Source organism: Plasmodium gaboni, chromosome 4 (assembly GCF_001602025.1).
Source record: "Plasmodium gaboni strain SY75 chromosome 4, whole genome shotgun sequence".
Lineage (NCBI taxonomy): Eukaryota > Apicomplexa > Aconoidasida > Haemosporida > Plasmodiidae > Plasmodium > Plasmodium gaboni.
Window position 1 is genome coordinate 576,056 of NC_031484.1, and position 22,712 is coordinate 598,767.

The following is a 22,712-nucleotide window of genomic DNA, read 5'->3' on the forward strand; positions in this document are numbered from 1 at the left end:
AAAAAAAAAAAAAAAAAAAAAAAAAAAAAAAAAAAAAAAAAAAAAAAAAAAAAAAAAAAAAAAAAAATCATTGTTCTCACATGGAATCCGAAAAAAAAAAAAAAAAAATTAAAATTAAAAAAAATAAAATAAAATAAAAAATATATATATATATATAATTAAATCATATAATTTTCATGTTTTGAAAAAAAAAAATTCTTTTAATATTTATGTTTATTTTTTTCCCTTTTTCTATTTTTACCATCATCTTTTTAAACTTGTAGAATAAAATTTTGTTCTATAAAAACAGGGAACCGCTTACACCAAATAAAATAAAAATAAATATAATAATATATATATATATAAATTTCCTTTAATCTATATTGTAACAAAATGGTGAACATTTTATAAATATAGTACGAATTAAATAAATTAAATTTTGTTTTTAATTTTACATTTATTTTGAATTATTTACTTATATAACATATTTGTGAAATAAACTAAATAATGAAAATAAATACTTATGTGGTGAAGCAGGTACACCACATGACTATTTAAAGAATAAAAATAAATATATACATATATATATATATATATATTTATTTATTTATTTATTTATTTATTTATATTTATATTTATATTTATTTATGTAACATTGTTCACTTGAAACTATAAAAAAAATAAGATAGTATTAAAAAAGAATTAATATAGAATATATATATTATATATGTGTGCACATATATATATATATATATATATATATATTTATTTATTTATTTATTTATTTATTTATATATTTAATTGTGCGTGTTTTAAAAAATGGCAAGCTGCAACACTGCTGAAGATAAGACGAATGAATGCAAGGATAGCATAAGTGAAGTTAAAAAAAGTATCCTAATAAACTGTATTAAAGAAAAAGATATAATAGAAAGTTCTTGTAGGAGTAATATATATGAAAATAATATATTAGATGAATTATTTATTTTAAATAAAAAAAAAAAGAAATTTGTAGGAGAAAATGAAGCATGGGATGTTATATCGAATATATCTAAATATTCTTCTGATAATCATAAAGAAACAGAAAAAAAAAAATTATTATTATGCTTTGGTAATAATAATTTTGGTCAGCTAGGATTAGAAGAAAATGTTAATATTGGGTTGATAGATTTTTCTACAATTATGATAAACAAATGTAAAAGATTATCTTTTTATGATAACTATAATAAGAAATTTAAAAAAAGTACAGATAAATCTTCTGTATTAAAAAATAAAAAAAAAAATAGTAACAGTAATAATAGTAAGAAGAAGAGTATGTGTTCTTCTCTTTCTACAAATAAAAGACATTCACGTATTTCTCTAAGTAATAATGAATTATATAATGATATTTTGACTAAACTTCCAAGTAATTTTGCCTTAAAAACTATAAGAAAAAAAAAAAAACACACAAATGATAATAATAATAATAATAATAATAATACACATGATGGTGATAATAATAATAATACAAATGATGGTGATAAAAATAATAAAAAATGTAATGATAAAAATAATACTGACGATGATGATTCTGATGACGAAAAATGGGGAGGTGGTAATGAAATTTATAATCTTAGATCATCAAAAGTTGCTAAGATTCCAAAAAAAAAAAAACTGATGGAACCAATAATATTAATGGATCCAATGCAAAGAAGAGAATCAATAAATAAACTAGAACCGTTAAATATTATCGATCCTATAAATATTATGGATACATTAAAAAGAAGAGAATCTTTAATAAGAAGAGAATCTATAAATATTTTGGAATCAATAAATATAATGGATGTATTAAAAAGAAGAGAATCAATAAGAAGAAGAGATTCTATAATGATAAATACTGGAGATCAGCTTGGAATTTTTTCAAATGAAGATATGATAAAATCTAAATATAACAATATAATAAATAATAATAATTGTAATCATAATAATAGTGTAAATGATTCTATAAATTCTTTAAATTCTAATGAAAATGATAAGATAGAAAATAATAAACCTGTTTTCTTTTCAGAAAATGAAAATAATTGTAAACAGAAATATATAGAAAAATTTAGTCAATATGATAATTATTTAAAATTAGATGATTGTTATGATAGCATGGGGAATTTTATAAATGTTGATAATTATCGTAGTATGGAACATTATCAAAATATTGGAAATTATCAGAACAGTGAATATTATCAAAGTGATCATAATTATCATTGTGATAATAATTATCATTGTGATGTTCATTATCAACGTGGAGATTATTATCATCGTGATGATAATCATCCTCATGATGATACTTGTCATGCGAATATTTTATATGGATACAACAACAATAATGATAATAATAATAATAATAACAATAATAATAATAATAGGTTATTAAAAAAAAGTATAGGCAAAAGTTGTAAAAAAAAAAATGTTTTATTCTTTAACCCTAAAATTATAAAATGTGGAAAATATCATTCAGGAGCTGTAAGTGAAAATGGTTTGGTATGTTTATGGGGTCTTAATTCATATGGTCAGTTAGGTGTAAATTCTAAGAAATCTATATATACTTGTTATAAAAAAATAAAATTGAAATTATCAGATGAAAAAAAAAAAAATAAAAATAAAATAATATTAAATAAAAATAATAAGAGTAATACTAAACCAATTATTACTTGTCCTCCTTCTATTGTAAAAAATGAAAAAACTATAACATCACCATATATTTATAAATTAATTCCTTTGAAATATTTTGGTTATAAACATAAAATCAAAAATATTAGTTTAGGTTCTTTTCATACATTATTATTAACATATGATGGATATGTTTTTACATTTGGTTGTAATAAAAGAGCTCAATTAGGATTGCCAAATCATTATAATAAAAAAGTATCTTATACAAGTAAGCCTTTTATGTTACCTATATATAATAATCCGAATAATATGTTTACAAGGGCAAAAAAATTTTATGATAATGAAGCAAATAATGTTTGTAATAATGCAGCACATAATATTTGTAATAATGCAGCACATAATGTTTGTAATAATGCAGCACATAATGTTTGTAATAATGCAGCTCATAATGTTTGTAATAATGTTGCTCATAATGTTTGTAATAATGCTTATCATAATGTTTGCCACAATTCTGGTCACGTTTTTCATAATGATGAAACAAAAAGAAATAAAAAATATTGTCATGGGAAAAGGAAGACATGTCAAAACTATCCTGCTGATAATGAAGAAAGACAAAAAAAAAATAATTTTTATTTCACTACAAAATCTATCTATGCTAAAATCGAGCATCCAATTATTTTTATTACATGTGGATCTTATAACAGTGCTGTTATAGATGCTAATAAGAAATTATGGATGTGGGGATGGAATGAATATGGTCAAATCGATGATACTTATATAAATGAAAAAATAAAACGTATTAAAAGAAAAAGGAAAAAAATGGAAGCTCAAAAATCGGTTTCATTTACAAAATCTATTAGTGATACATTAATGAATCTACCATTTATTAAAGGGCTAGCCAATAGTTTCACTTTCTCAAAAAAAAATGAAATTAATAAATATTCCTCTTGTGATGAAAAGCAGCCCATTACTAAAAATGCTGAAACGGATGAAGCATCCAATCGATTGTATTATTCTGATGCATGTTCATCAAATGAAAAAAAAAAATTAAAAAAAAATAACGTGCTGAAAGGGAATAATGATAAATTAAAAGGAAATGATAAGATGATCAAAAGTTATAATCATGATGATCATGATGTTGATCATGATGTTGATCATGACGATGTTCATGATGATGATCATGACGTTGATCATGACGATGATCACCACGACGATCACCACGACGATCACCACGATGATCACCACGATGATAAAGTGAAAAAAAAGAAAGAAAGAAGAAAATTTAGCAACAAATACGTTAACATACCTAGAAAGATAAAAATAAAGAATAGTAAAATTCTTCAAGTTAGTATAGGTAAATATCATAGTTTATGTTTAACCCAAGATAAATGTGTTTATGTATGGGGTTATTTAAAAAATAAAAAACATATGAATCAAAATGGATATTATGAAACAGATGAAGAAGAAAAAGAAGAAGAAGAAAGACAACGAAGTAGAAGAAAAAAATTATATGAAATAAAAAATTCTATAGATGATGAAGAAAATTCTGATGATAGAAATCATAAAAGTTATATATATTCTTCTAATGATAAAACAGAATATTATGAAGATGTAACTACAATAACTAAAATAGAATGCTTAAGTCATTTATATATATCTGATATAAATTCATCAAGTACTCATACAAGTTTCGTTGCCCCTATAAAAAGTGTAAACAAAGATATTGATGAATGTATATGGGAAATGGTTGATCAAAATAAGAATCCAAAAAATAAAAATAAAAATAATAATTATGTTAATCGTTATCAATTTCGTGGAGGTGAATCTTTCTCAGAAGAAAATCAATTATATAGAGCTGGTGATCTATATCGTAATAAACTATTACAAAGAAAAGGAGAAGGAGGAAAAAATTATAGTTATAAAGATAATTATTTTAATAGAGGAGGAGATAATATATATTATATAAAATATACTGATTTGTATAAGTTATTAAATATTAAAATGAATGATAAAGATAAACTCTTAATGAGAAATGATAACATATTTAATAATATATATGATAAAAGGAATAACACTAAAAGTAACAATCACAACAATAATAATAATAATAATATGTATTATATTAACAATAAATATCATATTAGTAATACAAACATTATTAATAATAATTATTATACTCATAATAATTTAATTGATTATTTTAAAAATAAAAAACTAATAAACAGTAACAATAATAATAATTATAGAAATAATGAATTAACAAAATTAGATCATATATTAAAACCATTACTTCTAAGTACTAATAATAAAAATATGCATTCACTTAATACGTTGCAAATATTTCAAGTATCAATGGGGAAAAACTTTGCTGTTATTTTAACTTCCTCTCCTTCTATAAATAAAATATTAAATAAAAAAAAAATAGATTACATAAATAATATATGTTCATTAGATGTATTAAGAGATAAAATACCAGAAAGAAATATATTTGTTATAGGAAGAGGAGATTTCAATCAAATTTTATTACCTCAAAATTGTAAACAATCATCTATACCCATCTATTTAGATAAACATAAATTAATTTATCATGTTCTAAGAGTAAATAAAAAATATAACTTTCTTAATACATCCAATAGAAAAAAATATTCTGATCAAATTAGTTATAATAGTAAATTATTTAATTTAAAAAAATATCATGAAAAAATTAAAGAAAATGTAAATAATAATAGTAGCTTTATATATAATGATCTAGGGCATCATAAATTTTCTCTCATTCTTTCACCTAATAAAAAAAGCTCTTCAGGGACATGCAAAATAAATTCCTATTCATCAAATTGGGGTAGTGCACTTCGAAGAAAAAAATCCATGTCTGGAGTACACACATATAGTGATAGGGCTAGTAATCAAATCCTTAACTTTAAATTAAGTAAAACCTTTAAAAAATTTTCTTTAGAAAGAGAAAAATGGTATTTCTCAGATAGAGACAAAATAGAAGAAGGGGATACATCAAGTGCAGTTCAAATAAAGTGGGGTGTAGATACTAATGATAATGAAAGTATGAAAAGAGAAAGTATTAAAAGAGAAAGCATCATAAAGATGGGAAGTGAACCTATTCATAAAAAAAATAACGATGATAATAATAGTTCTTGTGTTGTTCGTAAAAAAGCTAGTAATAGTGTTCAAATTATAGAAATAGAGAAAAACAAAAAAAAAAAAAAAAAAAAAAATCATTTAAATTTATTTAAAATTCCAAACTTTTTTATGACTACATCGAATGAACTTAGTGAGGTGAGTGTGCAAAGTTTAGAGGAGTTAAATAATAACAAAGAAAATAAAAAGGGTGATGAAAATGATAAGGGTGATGAAAATGATAAGGGTGATGAAAATAATAAGGGTGATGAAAATTATAAGAGTGATACAAATTATAAGAGTGATACAAATTATAAAAGTGATACAAATAATAAGAGTGATACAAATAATAAGAGTGATGAGCATAATAAATCTGATAAGAAAAATCTTAAGAATGATAAAAATGGAGATACCGACTTTGTAACAAGTGCTCCCTTAGACGAATATAATGAATATTCTTGTGATAATAAATTATTAAATAATTTCAGATTAAGCATAAATGCAGAAGAATCTAAGAAGAGCGAAACGTATGATTTAAATAACGATTTCCATTTAAATATATTAAAAAACAATATGAACAATGAGAACTTATCAAAGGCTAGAAGTAGAGTTTCTTATTCTTCACAAAATAAAAGACGATGTTCATCAGGAATTAATAAAAACGATTTAGTTCGTTCTATGATATTAAATGCTATTGATAATATAAATGAAAATTTAGATATAGATAATCCAAAAAAAAAAAAAAAACCCGAACATATAGCAAAAAGTAATGAAGTTAAAATGAGATTTAAAGTTTTTAAAAAAAGAAATTCTTGTCTATGGAATTATTTTACATATCATAAACATAGAAACCAAAATACATTCGATTTAAATTTATCAAAAGATATAGTCAATATTAATTTATTAGATATATCATGTGGTGATTATCATTCATTAATACTACTAGAAGTGGATAAGCTAGTATAACACCATACAAAAATGAATATATATAAAATAAACATATATATAATATATATATATATATATATATATATATTTATATTTATATATTTATATTTATGTGTTTGTCCTTTATTTTATGTAATTTAGTAGCGTCTTCTAAGTATATTAATTACAATTTATATGATATTTATTTTTTCATAATATTTAGAAAAATATTATAAGTACTCCAAATATTAATAATAATATATATATATAATGGTTCACTTGGTTCTATATATAATGATTACATATAAAAAAAAATTTATATATATATATATATATATTTTTTTTTTTTTTTTTTTTTTTTTTGTTATTTAAGTATATATTTTTTTAATAATATATAATTAAAATAATTTTTTAAAAAATAAAAAATAAAAAATAAAAAATAAAAAAATTAATATATATAATTCCTTGGTATGGTATTTAATGTATATATATTAAAGGTAATAAAATAATATGACCTTGATGTTATTTCTTCTTATGAAAAAATAAAATATATATATAATAAATGGATATATATATATATATATATATTTTTTTTTTTTTTGAAAAAAATATATATTTTTAATATTAAATATATAGATATATCTTAAATTTTTTATTTTACAAAACAAAAAAAAAAAATAAATAAACATATTAATATATATATATATTTATTTATTTATAATATTATGTTAATATTTTTGTGATATCTCAAAATATGGAGAAGAAAAAGAAATATATATTAGATTCCAACAGTTTAATTAAATTTAAAGATTTTTTATTTTATAAATATGACTGTTATATAACTGAAGGGGTAATAAAAGAAATAAAAGATGAGAATTCAAAAAAGAAATTAATGAATATTCTTCCTCTTTTAAAAATTGAGAAACCAGAAGAAGTAGATATAAATTTTATAAGATATTTTTCTAAGCTAACTGGAGATCTTAACTCATTAAGTTCTGTCGATATAGAAGTTATAGCATTAACATATATGCTTCATAGGAAATATGGAGATGTCACAAAATTAAGAGCAACACCTTTAGAAACTATTTATAAATATGATGATGTTGAATATGAATATGTGAAGAATGTTAATAAAAATGATAAGAAAAAAAAAAAAAAGAAAAATAATAAAATAAATGAAATCCACTTTGATGATCATGATAAAGAGAAAGAAACAGATGATGAAAAGGAAACAGATGATGAGAAAGAAACAGATGATGAAAAAGAAACATATAATGAAAAAGGAAATGATGATGAAAAAGAAACATATGATGAAAAAGAAACAGATGATAAAAAAGAAACAGATGATGAAAAAGAAACATATGATGAAAAAAAAACAAATGATGAAAAGGAGCATGAAAATATTAAAAGAGAAGATCATAATACAATACAAAATGGGGAAGGAGAATTATTAAAAGAAAAAGAAATTTACAAGGAAAAATTATTACAAGTATGTAATGATAACAATATGAGTGATGATAATAATCATGTTGATAAAAATGAAATTAATTACTTTGAACATGATAAATGTTCACATGGAGATGATAACACCTCAGAAAAAAGTGATAAGCTCTCCCATTTAAATGATAATATATCAAATGAAAGTAATAGCATTTCTTATAATAATAGTGACATTTCTGATGACAATGTTAGCGATTTTTTTGCAAGTGACGAGGAAAAGGAACATTTGAAGAAAGGAAAGAATAAATTTATTGGTTGTCAAACAATAAAAGAAGAAGTGGTAAAAGTATTGTCAAATGATAATGGCAGTGATGATGATGATCATAATGATGATGATAACAATAGTGAGGACGACAATATTAATGATGGTAATGATAATAATGATGAGGGGGGTGATTGGATAAATCTTAACAACTTTGACAAAATAAATTTAAATATTAATACAGATGAAAGTTTTAAAGAGACAGTTGCATGTATAACTACAGATTATGCAATGCAAAATGTGTTATATCAAATAGGATTAAATGTCATAACTATAGATGGTTATAAAATAAATTCCATAAAATTATGGGGTTATTTTTGTACGTCTTGTTATTTTTTTATGAGAACAAATAATTTATTATTTTGTAATAAATGTGGAAATAATAATCTAAGAAAAGTTAATGTTCATGTTGATAATAATTTAAAAAAGCTAGTTGTTAAAATCCCACAAATAAGAGTTAATATAAAAAATACAATTTTTAGTATACCCAAAAAAAAAAATAATAACAATAATAAAAATAAATATGAAAATAAATTACAAATTTTTAGAGAAGATGAACTGTTAATAGGAGGAAGAAAACAATTTATATCTCATCAAAAAAAATTATATGAATCACAAAAAAATATTAACGATCCTTTTAATGATGATAATTTTTATGATTCAACAAATTGTTTTATTAGAACCAAACTGAAAAGTGGAAAAGTCGCTGTTTTGAAAAATCCAAAAATTCTGGTTGGGGGGAAAAAAAATGTCCACAGAAGGAAGAAATGAAAAAAATTGTTATAAAATGGATTGTATAACTAGAAAAAATAAGAAAAAATATAAATAAATAAATAAATATATATATATATATATATATTTATATATATTTATTTATATTTATATTCTTATATTTTTTAATTTTTTTGTTTTTTTAATATATAGCATTTGTGTTTTGTTACTTTATTTTATTATTTTTCATATCGTAGAAATAAATTTTTTTTTTTTTTTTTTTGAAAAAATTTTAAAAACCTATTAAATTGGATAATAATATTATTCACTGTAAATACATATAAAAGAATAAATTAAAAAAAAAAAACTCTAATATTTCCTCTGTTTTTATTTTTCATATATTTAGACCAATTTAAAGTTAATAAATCAACCATAAAATAAGGTAATTTCATAATGGTGATAAATTATAAAAAGGTTGTTTTTAAAAAAGTCATGTGTTATAATTAGACTGTACATATCTTTAATTTGTTTATTATGTAATTGTTTATTTTTGTAATAAAGAGTTAGAAATAATAAAAAAAAAAAAAAAAAAAAAAAAAGACTTTCATTTTTTAATCATACATAAATATATACATATATATATGTATATTATGTCACAAGTGTATGAAAAAAAATGAATTGTGTCTTTTTTTTATGCTTCTATATTTTCCTCAGTTCCGTTGTTCATTTAAAGGTCCCTATAGAAAATGCTCCTTTTGTATTTAACAAGAAGGAAAGTACAAAATAAAGAATATAAAAATGATTATATTATTAAAATAAATATATATATATATATATATATTTATATATATATATATTTTTTTTTAGATGATATAAAATATTTTCTGGATAAAGAAACACCGGATGATCTTTTATTAAACAATTCTTATTCATTAGATATAACATTAGAAAATTTCCCCAATCCTTTTTTTCACCCTTCCTTATGTAATAGATATGGATTAAGGTTTTCATATATATGTGACCCTAATAAAATATTATCAAGAAATATAGCTGATCAAATTGAGGGTATATGTTATAACAAATTTATAAAAGATATTCTTTCTTTTATTCATAATGATGTATATATAAATGAACACATAAATATATGTACTTATTTTAATATTTACATTATAGAAATATTGAATTATCAAAGGCGAAATTCAAAACATTATTGTGTAGATAAAGAAGTCCCATACATGTAATATGATAAAAATATATATATATATATATATATTTTTTTTTTAAATATTCAGTTTAGGGGTAGCTCTAATAAATAAACTCCCCTATGGAATAAGTGCTGATACGTTTGCTTCTCAAATATTCGAATACTGGAAATTAAGTAACAAAGATTGTAATGATGGTGTTCTGCTTTTTTTTGTCAAAGAAGATACACATTTTATATTAAAATGGAAAAAAGGTAATAATATTTATATATATATATATGCATATGTATTCATATTATTTTGTTCTTTTAAAAATTAGGAGCTCAATCAATAATTAATTTTAGAACAGCGACTTCTATGAATAAATCTTTTAATCAATATATACGAAAATATTCACTGGAATACTCTATTTTGAGCGGTAAAAAAGGAAACAAAAAGATACCATAAATATATATAAATATATATTTATTTATTTATTTATATTTTCCATTTCAGCTGTAAAATTAACATCGCAAGTAGGAATACAATTTTAAAATATAATTGAAAGGATTTTTATTATAATTTTTTTTTTTTTTTTTTTTTTTTTAATGGAAGTATTTGACGGAGGAAATAATTCCACCAACACAAACTGCTCAAAAGTAAATTTATTTATAAAAGATAAAATGATAAACAGGTTATTTATATAAGTTATGATATATATATTTTCCCCATGCATACATATTATTAGGGTTGTAGCGTTTACAATAGTAATTGTAGTTGGTTTAGCATATCTCGCATTTATATTAATAGGTTGGTTTAATTAATTGGATAAAAATAAAATAAAATCATAGAATAATTAATTTACTAATGAAATGCATCATATATATGAACGTAAAACCAGTCTATAATATATTATGTGAATGTATATATTTAAATTTCAGTTTTCGCGGATGCTCAGATGGATAATAAATAATATTGTAGAGAACTTTTTAAGGTGAAAAAAAGTATATATATTTAAGGATTTCTCCCTTTTTTTTTTTTTTTTTTTTTTTTTTTTAAATATATATTATTTAATATGAAATTAAAAAAGGATATTATTTGCTTATGTATTTTATTTCATATTTTATTATTTATCTTTATTATATATATTTTTTTTCTCTCTTTGTCAATTTAAAGAAAAAAAAAAAAAATTTGGAAACTTTTAACATCTTCCCTTGTCTTTTGATAACACATAAAATGTTTTTCATAAAAAAATATACAGAAAATATTTAATACATGTATTGATGATTATACATATTCAAATATATATATGTATATATATAATTAAATTAAAAAAGTGACAACGGCTTTTTATATTTAATTATTATGACAATTTTTTTTGTTTTCTTTGTCTTATTAAATAATTCATAATAAAAAAGTATACGTTATTGTTATGTGTTCCACTGAACATTCAATTGTCTCTTATAGGATTTTTTTTGATTTATTTTTTTTTAAATTAATCTAAAAGACTACATATGTTTTGTATGTGTAAAAGGAGATAGAGAGGAAATATAAATAAATAAATAAATATATATATATTATGTAAATATAAATAAATTTTTAAAATATAAAAAAATTATGAACAAGCAAGGTAAAATAAACCAAAAAAGGGGTATATGACAAAATGGATATTTTACATTTTAGCTACCTATTATTATTTTAATTTTTTTTTTCTTTTTTATGGTCAAAAGAAATAGCGAATTTGCACATAAATGCATGGGTTTTTTGAAAAAAAAAAAAAAAAAAAATATACATTATATATATATATAAGTGTCCAGTCTTATGAATACGACATATAAATATTGAAGGTATATATGTAGATATATTCTTAAAGGAAAAAATATTAAAATATTAAAAATATATTATAAATGTAAATGTATTATACATAAAAAGATGTATACAATATATATATATATAAACCTGTTCAATAATATTTTTTTTTGTACGTAAAAAAATATATACTCATATATATATATAATATATATAACATATATTTTTATAAATGATTACACACTTTATTTATTGTATTAGATGATTTTTTTTTAAGAATTACACAATTTATGAGAAAGCCATAAATAAAAAAAAAAAATAAAATAAAATAAATAAATAATATAAATATATATATATATATATGTATACTTATGTACTTTTTCATAAAATTTTTCTATCTTGAAAATATTTGTAATTGTATTATATCGATATATATGCTTATAAATATTATTTTGTAATATAATGATTTCAAATTGATGATATTTAATATATATTATATAAATATATATTATACGCGCGCGGGTAAACATGAAACAAGGTATTATGACATTGTAATATACACATAGATATATATTTATATATATATTATATATTTATATTTAAAGAGTAATATGAATATAAGGTACATATTTTTCAAATATGTGTAATGTGAAAAAAAAAAAAAAAAAAAAAATTATGAAAAATTATGAAAAAAGAATTTTTTTTTTTTTCATTTTAAAAAACATCGCTTTTTAAATTTTGGGAAGATTTTTTTTTTTTTTTTTTTTTTTTCTTTTTAGAAAAAAAGAAATATATATATTATATGTATTATATTATCCGTTATGCTATGATATAATGTACATAAGTGATTTCACATAACGTATAAAAAAAAAAAAAATATATATATATATATATATATAGTGGTATATATTTATTTATATATATATATTTTGTCTTTGACTCAAGAATAAAAGTGCTCAGTGAATAGATATATCGTCAAACTCTCAAAAGAAATTAAAAAAAATAATAAAATAAATATAGCAGGATGCCTATACCATCCACTTATTTACCCTTGTATAGCTATCAGAACTTTTTTAGAAAAAATGTTGAACCGAAATATAGTTTAAATCCCTTTGCCAATATGGAAATCTTAAGAAACATTTCTCAGAACAACACACATCAGTGTTCAGCATTTAATACAGACTTTAATTATGATAATTATTCTTGTTTAAATGTGAATAAGAATAATTCATTAAATATTCCATATACAATGGAAAGATATAAAACCAATAGTTCGTGTCATTATAATACGAATTATGTACCTATGACAAATGGTAGTAATAATAATATGGAAAATGTTGTAAATGTTTCAAATGTTGTTAATTATAAATTATTTGCAGAAGATAGTATAAAGAAAGGACGTTGTATGAGTACCTTTACATCTACAACATCAAAAAGTGTAAATGATATATCACATATAAATAATGAAAAAAAAAAGAAACAAAAAAAAGAAAGAAAATATAATATACCATGTAGTATATATATAGAAAGGTGTAGACGAGTTTTAATTTTTGATTTGGATGATACATTAATACCTACATGTTGGATAAGATCATATTTATATTCAAAACATAGAATAAATTATCAAAAAAAAACACTCAGTGAATTAAAAAGAGATATAAGATTAAATAAAAATTGTAATATAGAATTTACATTATGTTCTCTTATGCATTTAGCTATTTCTTTATGTCACACTGTGTGTATAGTAACAAATGCAAGAAGTGACAAGTGGATTAATACTGTTAAATGGTTGTTTCCTAGTTTTTCAAAATTTCTTGACAAATTACAAATACCTATTATAAGAACAGACCAACGTAATGACCCATCATCAATTAAAGTTTTTGAGTATTTTCGTTTCTGGATGGATGCAAAGGTAGGCATCAAAAAATAAAACAAAATAAAACACACACATATATATATATATATATATATATATATATGTGTTAGTATGTATATTCATATTCATATATTTGATATTTGTATGTTTTCTTTTTCTTTTATTTTTTTTTTCATTCTACCTCTTTAGAAGAAAAAGTTTGATCAGATTATGAAACAACATTGCAGTATTTATAACGAATATATTACAAACAATATAAACTTTATATCTGTAGGGGATACACGTTTTGAAGAAGTGGCAACATATGTAAATATTTTAAAAGAAAAAAATATATAAATGATCATTATGTATAGGCACAATATATATATATATATGTATGTTATCGTTTTATAGGAGTTGCATTTAAATAATAAGAATTTAATAAAAAAGGCCTTTAATATTAGGGTTCAATCTGGGTTATGTCTGGAAAGTTTTGTAGCTGTAAGTGAAAAAAAAAAAAAAAAAAAAAAAAAAAAGAAACATGTTTAATGTTACATAAGTGAAAATATATATATATGTATATGTATTTTTTTTTTTTTTTTTCTTTTCTTTTCTTATAGCAATTAAAACTTATACAAGTTGCATTGTCTATTATTACCAAGGGCTCATATGATTTCAGATATTTGGCATTATCGTCTTCCGTCCAAATTAAAATGTAAATATATATATATATATACGTATGATGTTTATAAAAACTAAGTTTATATGATTTTATAATTATTTATGTATGGCTCATGGAAATATCCCCTTGTGTATCAAATATGTTACATACAATATATTTATATTATATTATATTATTTATTTTTTTTTTTTTTTATGTAGGTTCTCATAGGATATATGAAACATATTGAAAAACCGTTTAGTACACATCATCACGTTTATATATATATATTATTTTTTTTATTTTTATTTTTTTTTTTTTTTTTTTTTTTGATTATTTATTTAATGCTTTTTGTTTTTCAATATGTTAATAATTTCATATAAATGAATTCATATAATTTATATAGAGCTTCAAACATCATCATTTTATTTCATACTTTAAACACTATTTATTTGTATATGTATATATTTTTATATTTTTTTTTTCAAGTGTCTTTTTTTTTTTATGATGTTCATATAAATTTTCATAAAAAATTAATTTTGTTCTTTTAAGAGAACATATCAATTAATTTATTACTTTTATATATATTAAAGAAATATATATATATATATATATATATATATATATATGAAATTAAAAAAATATAGTATACATATTATATATATATATATATTTTCTTATAATAACATATACATCATTTAATATTTTATGAGAGTTCCATTTCGCTATATGAATTTTACTTCTTAAAATTAAGGAATTTAAAAAATATAAAATAAATAAATATATATATATATATAATAGTGTTATATGATAAATAATAATATATTAGAAATAGCTTATTACAGTTTCTTCCTTATTTTTTTAATAATATATATATATATATATTTCAAAAGAATTTCTATATATTTATTTATTTATTCATTCATTCATTAATTTTTTTGTATGGAAAAGAAGAAAAAAAAACATAATATTAAGAAGAAGGATGTGGCAAAAGAAAAGAAAAAGAATGACAAATTAAATGTAGGGCACATAAGAAAAGATGAGAATAAAAAAATATATATATATATATATATATATATACATATAATTCTTTTAATTTTGTGTTTGTTAGAATGTGTTGAAGGAAAAGAAACCTGCAAAGGCTCCAACAATTCTGAGATGGATAGATCTTCTGAGAAGCATGAAGGTATATATATATATTTGTATGTGTGCCTTTTATGTCCGTTTCTTTGATTTATATACACCCATTTGGAGTCTTTGAATAGTTGAAACAGCTAAAAAAGAGTATAGACGAAGAACTAAACAACTACGAAATAAATAAAAACATCAACGACAAGTTACTTTTATTTTTAAACGAAGACTTAGAAGAAAAACAAGTTCTAGAAAAAATAGAGGAACTAAAGAATAGTAAAATGTATACACTAGTAGAGATGCATACCCAGAATATGAATAAATTACAAGAACATTTTGAAGAGGATATAAAAAAAATGTTTCAAACGTTTGAAGAAGACAGAAAACTATTGATACAAAATAGGGATAGCATAGTACATAATATTAATTTATTTTATAGTCGTGTAAGGGAAATTAGAAAAATTAAAGAATAGGAACTTTTTTTTTTATAATCAAACAAAACATAAAAATAAATGAACACATAAATATAATATATATATATATATATATGTTTTAATTTGTTTAATTTTTATTTATTTATTTTTTTTTTTTTTTTGTTATTACTTTTAAATTTAATTTTTTTTCTTTTTTGGTAGGTCGAAGAAAGAGATAAACTAAGAAAAGAAAATCTTGAAAAAGATGAGAACCATACCATGAATGAAATATATAAAAATTATATAGCTGAGAAATATATTGCTAATTATAAATATGAAAAATATTATGAAGAGGATAAAAAAATATTTGATAATATGCTAATTGAAAATAAGAAGATATTAAATGAAGAATATGAAAATTATAACATAATTGAAAAGAAATATGAGAAAAATAAAAAATGTCTTCTATCAAAAGAAAAGGAAGTATGAAAATGAATATTATATAAAATATAATAAGATAATTATTTTTTTTTTCACAATAAAAATTATATATTTATAAAATGTATTTTATTATTTTATTTTGAAGGTTCATGAGTTGGAAATAAAAATCGATAACTGGAAAATCAAACTGGAGAATGAAATGAAGGTTTTTTTTTTTTATATATTGAGAAAGGAGATATTTCATAATTTAAAAATAAAACGATTAGCATAAATATTATATATAAGTAAATACATATATATATATATATATATATATATATATATATATTTTATTTTTTTTAAGATATACGATATACAAACAGAAAGATTGAAGAATGAAAAAACCCAGCTGCTTAATCATATAAGGGCTATTAAGCTTATACTACAAAAGTTAAAGTAATAAAAAGGGATAACATATATAAATATATATAAATATATAAATAAATATATATATATATATATATATATTTATTATGTATATATCCATTTGCACATTCTTATGTTTATGTTGATATATCAAAATATAGCCACATGTTATATATTTAATTTTTTTTTTTTTTTTTTTTTTTTCTCTTCATTGTTTAAAAGACATAATGACAAACAAAGGTTAATCGACATAACAACACACTCAATAAAATGTATAAATAAGCTTGAAGAAAATATAGCCCTTGCCAATAAATTGATAAACATGGATAACTTATGCAGGTAAAAATAAATATATATATAAATATATATATATATATATATATATATATATATTTATTTATTTTATTTTTCTTGAAGAAAGTTTGAAAGTGAAAGGGAAAAACTCATGGCTTCTATTAACATAAGCACTACAAAAAGAGAAGAAGATGATCTTATTCTTGAAAAGAAAAATGAACAAGCCGTTGTAAGTATAAATATAATATTATTTATATTTAACTATATTTTTATATATTTATATATTTATTTATATATTTATTTATTTATTTATTTTTTTTAATAAGAATGAGATGAATAAAAATGTGTACCAAGCTTATTTGCTTGAACCCTTTTTCAAAAGAAAAAACAAGGCCCTTCTAGATATGTATAAAAAAAAAAATAATAAATAAAATAAATAAATATATAAATAAATATACATTTATATATAATATATATATGTTCCTCTTGATATTGTAGAATCTTATTAAAAAAAGAGTTGAAAGAATTAAAAAAAAAAAATAAGCAGTACAATAAAATCCTGGACGAACTTGATAATAAATTAAGTTTTAATAAGAAAGTAAAAATTAAAAAGGAAGATTTTGTCATAAGAGCATCCTAAATATTGAAAAAAAAAATATATATATATAAATAAATATATATATATTATATATATTATATATTTATGTTTGATTTCATTATGAGATTTTTTTTGAAATATATGAAAAAAAAATATATTATATGATATTACATATACATATATATGTATATTTTTTTTTTTTTTTTTTTTTTTTTTATAATTTTTAATTATGTGTTAAGCATGAAAAATAAAAAAAACAATGATATAAATAACTATGAAAAATAAATTATGGTCGTCCTTTGTTTTTAAAAAAGGTGTTGTAATATTATGTTGGCCCTTATCATTTAATATATCTCGTCAATCATTTTTTTTTTGTTCATATAAAAATAATGTTACCATTCCTCATTTCTTCAAAAAATATTCAGGAAAAATAGTTGATATAAATGAAAAGAAAACAATTTTTTATGACGAGAGAAAAATATTAGAAAGAGGGAAGGATGTGAAATATACATTAACAAGTAATGTTTATAATATTGATGAAAAAAGTTTTTACAAAAAATTGATAAGAACATATGTTGACATTCTTTTAAATTCTTATAAGTATCCTTTACATGTACAATGCTTACATATACTGAGTAAGAAAAAAAAGAAGCACACACATATAAATATATATAAATATATAAATATATATATATATATATATATATATATATATATATATATATTTTTATATTTTTATATTTTTATATTTTTATATTTTATACTTTTGTTTTTCCTCTGCAGGTATGAATTTGCTCAAGGAAAAAATAAGAAACGTTACTCAGAGCAAAGAACACAAAAGAAAAAATTTTGATGAGATTTATAATGAATATGATGAAGAGGACTTAAATAAATTTTTGGTATTTATTAATAACCTTTTATCAACAAATAATTATCATGATATGATTATTAATAATAATATTGAGAATATAATAAAAAAAATAAATAATTTTTTAAATTATAAAAATGTATTATATGCTTTATTTACCTTAGAACATAATAAAATAATATTTCAATATGCAGAAAATGTATTAATAAATGAACTGCAAAACTGTTTTATTAATTCTTATTTAAATAAAAATAAAGACATTTATAGATTTATAAATAAATATGGACATGATAATATATATATATATATAATAGAATATGCTGAAAATTTAAATATTCTAAAAAAAAGATTTGCTCTTGTCAAAAATTTATATTTCAACAAGGAAATGTAACAACCACGTTAAGTGGAACTAAACATAAATATATACAACATATATAAATTATATATATATATATATATATATACATATTCTTATTTGTATTATATAAATAATTTGCACATATATTAAATATATTAAATATATTATATATTTTTTATATTTATTGATTTATTTTTTTTTTTTTCTTTTTTATTAAAATTTAAAAAAGGTAAAAAAATGTTTAACATTTATTATATTTTAATTTATTTAATTTTTTTTTTGTTATATATTTCAACAACAAATAAAAATAAATATAAATGAACAAATAAATAAATATATATATATATATATATATATATATATATATATATATATATATATATTACATATATATTATATATTATATACATTATATCATTTGTGCGTAGTTCGATAGGGTGCTTTTTTTTTAATAAAAATAAAATTATTAATATTATATATATATAATATAATATATTTATTAATTTATTAACAATATTTAATATATCTGTTTATATAACATTTTAATTAAATGGAGTAATATATGAATATAATATGGTTTAAAAGGGAATATATAATTATATATATAATATATATAATAATATATATATGTATATTATTTTTTTTCTTTTTCATTTTTTTTATAAAATATAATTTTTATAAAAACTAATCATTATATATATATATATATAATTTGTACATATGAATATTTTATATATATTTATGTATATTTTATTTATTAATTAATTATAAATTTAAAGAAAAAAAAAAAAAAAAAAAAAAATATATATATATATATATTATATATATATATATATATATTATTATATACATGTACATATTTGTGGCAAAAAATTGTCAAAAGTAAAAAGAAAAAAAATGAATTAACAAATAAATATCTATATCTATATTTATATATATATATATATATATACATTTTAATTAGAATAATATGTCTGAATATATTTATAAACATATTATTATGTAAGATATGAAAATAAAAAAAAAAATAATTTTTATGATCAATGGGGATATATAATAAAAAATATTATTTACATATATCCTAAAAGAGAGAAGTGATTAATTTAAAGCAGAGAGCACACCCCCCAGTCGGCAATAAATAAATAAATAAATATATATATATATATATATGTATGTATATAAATACATTTGAGGTGTTAATAAGTATAAATCGCAGTCATTTATTATATAATATATATATATATTATAGATATATTATTATTATTGTTATATTTTTTTTGTTTTATTTTATTTTCTTTAATTTTTTAAATGCTGAAGGATAAAAAATGTTTGATCAGAATAAGACAGCTGGATTGTTACTTTTATTTTTAGGAGTAGTATTTGGATGCATTGGAGTATTTTTATTTTTTGATAAGTTTTTTTTGTTTATGTCTAATTTATTATTTTTAATAGGTTTATATTTTTTAGTTGGATTAACAAAAATAATCAGATTTTTTATGAATAGAAAAAAAACAACAGGAAGTGTTTGTTTTGTAATAGGTTTTCTCTTAATATTATTTAATAGAACTTTTTTTGGCTTCTTATTTCAATCATATGGATTGTATAGATTATTTTTTTCATTCCTGCCAAATATTTTAAATTTTATTAAATATTCTCCATTCAGTTTTGTATTAGATTTGCCAGGAATCAAGCAGGTCGCCGAATATATATCAAACTATAAAAAACTACCAATATGAAATAAATAAATAAATATATACATACATACATATATATATATATATATATATATATATGTATATTAATTGTTTATACTATATAATACCATTTTGTTTTATAAAATTATATCATATTATATTTTTTTTATTTTTTTTTATTTTTTTTAATTTATTTATTTTTAAGTGTTATAAAAACAATTTGTATAATTTTTTTATAAACTTAATGATATTCATTTCCACACACCTCCGATTTTAATAAATTATTCTTTTGCATATTTAGTCTTATAAGATTAATAAAAAAATAGTATGATAAATTGGTTATATATATATATATGTATATATATATATATATATATAGTACATCTACTGGTCTTCAAGATGGAAATGATAACATGTATATTTATTTATTTTATCTATCCGCTTATGTGAAAACCCTCGTGGGTTATTTGAAAATTGATCGACTTATATTTGACCAAGAATTCTGAATATTTTATACTCATAGTTCTTCTAATAGAATTATAGGATTTTATTTTTTTAAGATATATGACAGTATTTGAGCAGGAAGAATGTATCATAGTATTAGTTGTGTCATATGAAAAGTCAAGATAATCCTTCTTATTGTTAGTACTATTAATTAAAAATACAAAGAAATTATGTTCATAAGAAATTTTTTTTAAAAGTAAGGATATTTGAATAAAAAATTGTTTCTTTTTATTATTATCGAATTTCTCTTCCATACCACGAAATATATAATTAAGTGAATCAATGACTAGAATAGAAATATTGTAATATTTTAAAATATAAAAGATATCTTTTTCAAATAAACAAAAAAAATCTTTCTCATCATTTATTTTATAAATATATAAATTTTTTAAAACACTTTTTACAATATTTTTTTTTATCATGTATTCATTTTCTTTTAATTCATAATTATCTAACGGGTCTCTTTCATTATGTGTAATGTTGTGAGAATTTATTATATTTTCTTTACACTCAACATTATTCGATTGGTATTTATTAACATGATCTTCCTTTTTATTTTTATAATATTCAAAAGAATTTTCTTTTTTTTTTATTTTGGCTTCAATAATTTCAATTAATCTATGTATAGGAAATGTCCTGTTTGCATATATATAAAAAACAATATCCCTTTTTATATCATCATGATTATATTGTTCATTTTTTTTTTTTTTTTCTTTTTTTCTTCGTTCATAAATATTTAAAAGTTCATCTGCGCATATCGTAAGAGCCAGTTGGGTTTTTCCAGTTCCACATTCTCCTACGATTTCTAGAAGACTATAATTTATGATACCATTTTCAAAGAACTCGTTTAATTTTTCATCATAAAATTCGAGTTTGTTTCTAAAGAGATAAAATAAAAAAAAAAGATAATACATAAATGAAGATATATATATAAATAAATAAATATATATATATATATGTATTGATTGATTGATTTATTTGTATGGTTATTTTTTTATTTTTTTTTTTTTATGTGGTCACCTTTTACTTTTATTAAATGAAGAAGCTTCAAATATTGTGTCAACTGGTCTACACTTCATTCATAAAATAAATAAACTATTTACGATTGGTGAATTATTTAAATATTAAAAAATTATAATTATGTAAGCTCTTTTTTACCCTAATTTTTATTTATAAAGGAAGAATGAAAAAAAAAAAAAAAAAAAAAATTTTCAACTATCAATTTTTATATAATAATAACACTTCATTTAACATATCTTTATGTTCGATCTAATATGAGAGATTTATATTTAAAAAAAAAAAAAAAAAAAAAAAAAAAAAAAAAAAAAATATTTTTATATATTTTTTATTTT

At 19.4% G+C, this 22,712-nt stretch overlaps 8 protein-coding genes across 8 annotated transcripts; 7 read left to right on the forward strand and 1 right to left on the reverse strand.

Annotated features, from left to right (window-relative positions):
* Positions 1 to 798: 798 nt before the first annotated feature.
* Positions 799 to 6,714, forward strand: PGSY75_0418600 (putative regulator of chromosome condensation; the record flags this gene model as incomplete). The annotated part of the gene is made up of 1 exon (XM_018784238.1): positions 799 to 6,714. One exon carries the CDS (start codon positions 799 to 801, stop codon positions 6,712 to 6,714), a length of 5,916 nt encoding a protein of 1,971 aa, XP_018643400.1.
* Positions 6,715 to 7,429: 715 nt separating this feature from the next.
* Positions 7,430 to 9,208, forward strand: PGSY75_0418700 (putative RNA-binding protein NOB1; the record flags this gene model as incomplete). Its single annotated transcript, XM_018784239.1, has 1 exon — positions 7,430 to 9,208. One exon carries the CDS (start codon positions 7,430 to 7,432, stop codon positions 9,206 to 9,208), a length of 1,779 nt encoding a protein of 592 aa, XP_018643401.1.
* Positions 9,209 to 9,821: 613 nt separating this feature from the next.
* Positions 9,822 to 11,302, forward strand: PGSY75_0418800 (hypothetical protein; the record flags this gene model as incomplete). Its single annotated transcript, XM_018784240.1, has 9 exons — positions 9,822 to 9,924; positions 10,016 to 10,213; positions 10,322 to 10,385; positions 10,441 to 10,604; positions 10,670 to 10,768; positions 10,846 to 10,865; positions 10,945 to 10,988; positions 11,078 to 11,139; positions 11,271 to 11,302. 9 exons carry the CDS (start codon positions 9,822 to 9,824, stop codon positions 11,300 to 11,302), a joined length of 786 nt encoding a protein of 261 aa, XP_018643402.1.
* Positions 11,303 to 13,162: 1,860 nt separating this feature from the next.
* On the forward strand, positions 13,163 to 14,885 carry PGSY75_0418900 (hypothetical protein; the record flags this gene model as incomplete). The annotated part of the gene is made up of 5 exons (XM_018784241.1): positions 13,163 to 14,050; positions 14,204 to 14,320; positions 14,408 to 14,494; positions 14,614 to 14,708; positions 14,876 to 14,885. The coding sequence occupies 5 exons, from the start codon at positions 13,163 to 13,165 to the stop codon at positions 14,883 to 14,885; spliced, it is 1,197 nt and encodes a 398-aa protein (XP_018643403.1).
* A 711-nt stretch (positions 14,886 to 15,596) lies between these two features.
* Positions 15,597 to 17,978, forward strand: PGSY75_0419000 (hypothetical protein; the record flags this gene model as incomplete). Its single annotated transcript, XM_018784242.1, has 10 exons — positions 15,597 to 15,674; positions 15,766 to 15,840; positions 15,920 to 16,228; positions 16,421 to 16,681; positions 16,785 to 16,844; positions 16,983 to 17,074; positions 17,267 to 17,383; positions 17,462 to 17,567; positions 17,665 to 17,744; positions 17,837 to 17,978. 10 exons carry the CDS (start codon positions 15,597 to 15,599, stop codon positions 17,976 to 17,978), a joined length of 1,320 nt encoding a protein of 439 aa, XP_018643404.1.
* Positions 17,979 to 18,210: 232 nt separating this feature from the next.
* Positions 18,211 to 19,195, forward strand: PGSY75_0419100 (hypothetical protein; the record flags this gene model as incomplete). Its single annotated transcript, XM_018784243.1, has 2 exons — positions 18,211 to 18,571; positions 18,720 to 19,195. 2 exons carry the CDS (start codon positions 18,211 to 18,213, stop codon positions 19,193 to 19,195), a joined length of 837 nt encoding a protein of 278 aa, XP_018643405.1.
* Positions 19,196 to 20,487: 1,292 nt separating this feature from the next.
* Positions 20,488 to 20,898, forward strand: PGSY75_0419200 (CGI-141 protein-like protein; the record flags this gene model as incomplete). Its single annotated transcript, XM_018784244.1, has 1 exon — positions 20,488 to 20,898. The coding sequence occupies one exon, from the start codon at positions 20,488 to 20,490 to the stop codon at positions 20,896 to 20,898; it is 411 nt and encodes a 136-aa protein (XP_018643406.1).
* Positions 20,899 to 21,290: 392 nt separating this feature from the next.
* PGSY75_0419300 (hypothetical protein) lies at positions 21,291 to 22,439 on the reverse strand (the record flags this gene model as incomplete). The annotated part of the gene is made up of 2 exons (XM_018784245.1): positions 21,291 to 22,239; positions 22,381 to 22,439. The coding sequence occupies 2 exons, from the start codon at positions 22,437 to 22,439 to the stop codon at positions 21,291 to 21,293; spliced, it is 1,008 nt and encodes a 335-aa protein (XP_018643407.1).
* Positions 22,440 to 22,712: the final 273 nt, after the last annotated feature.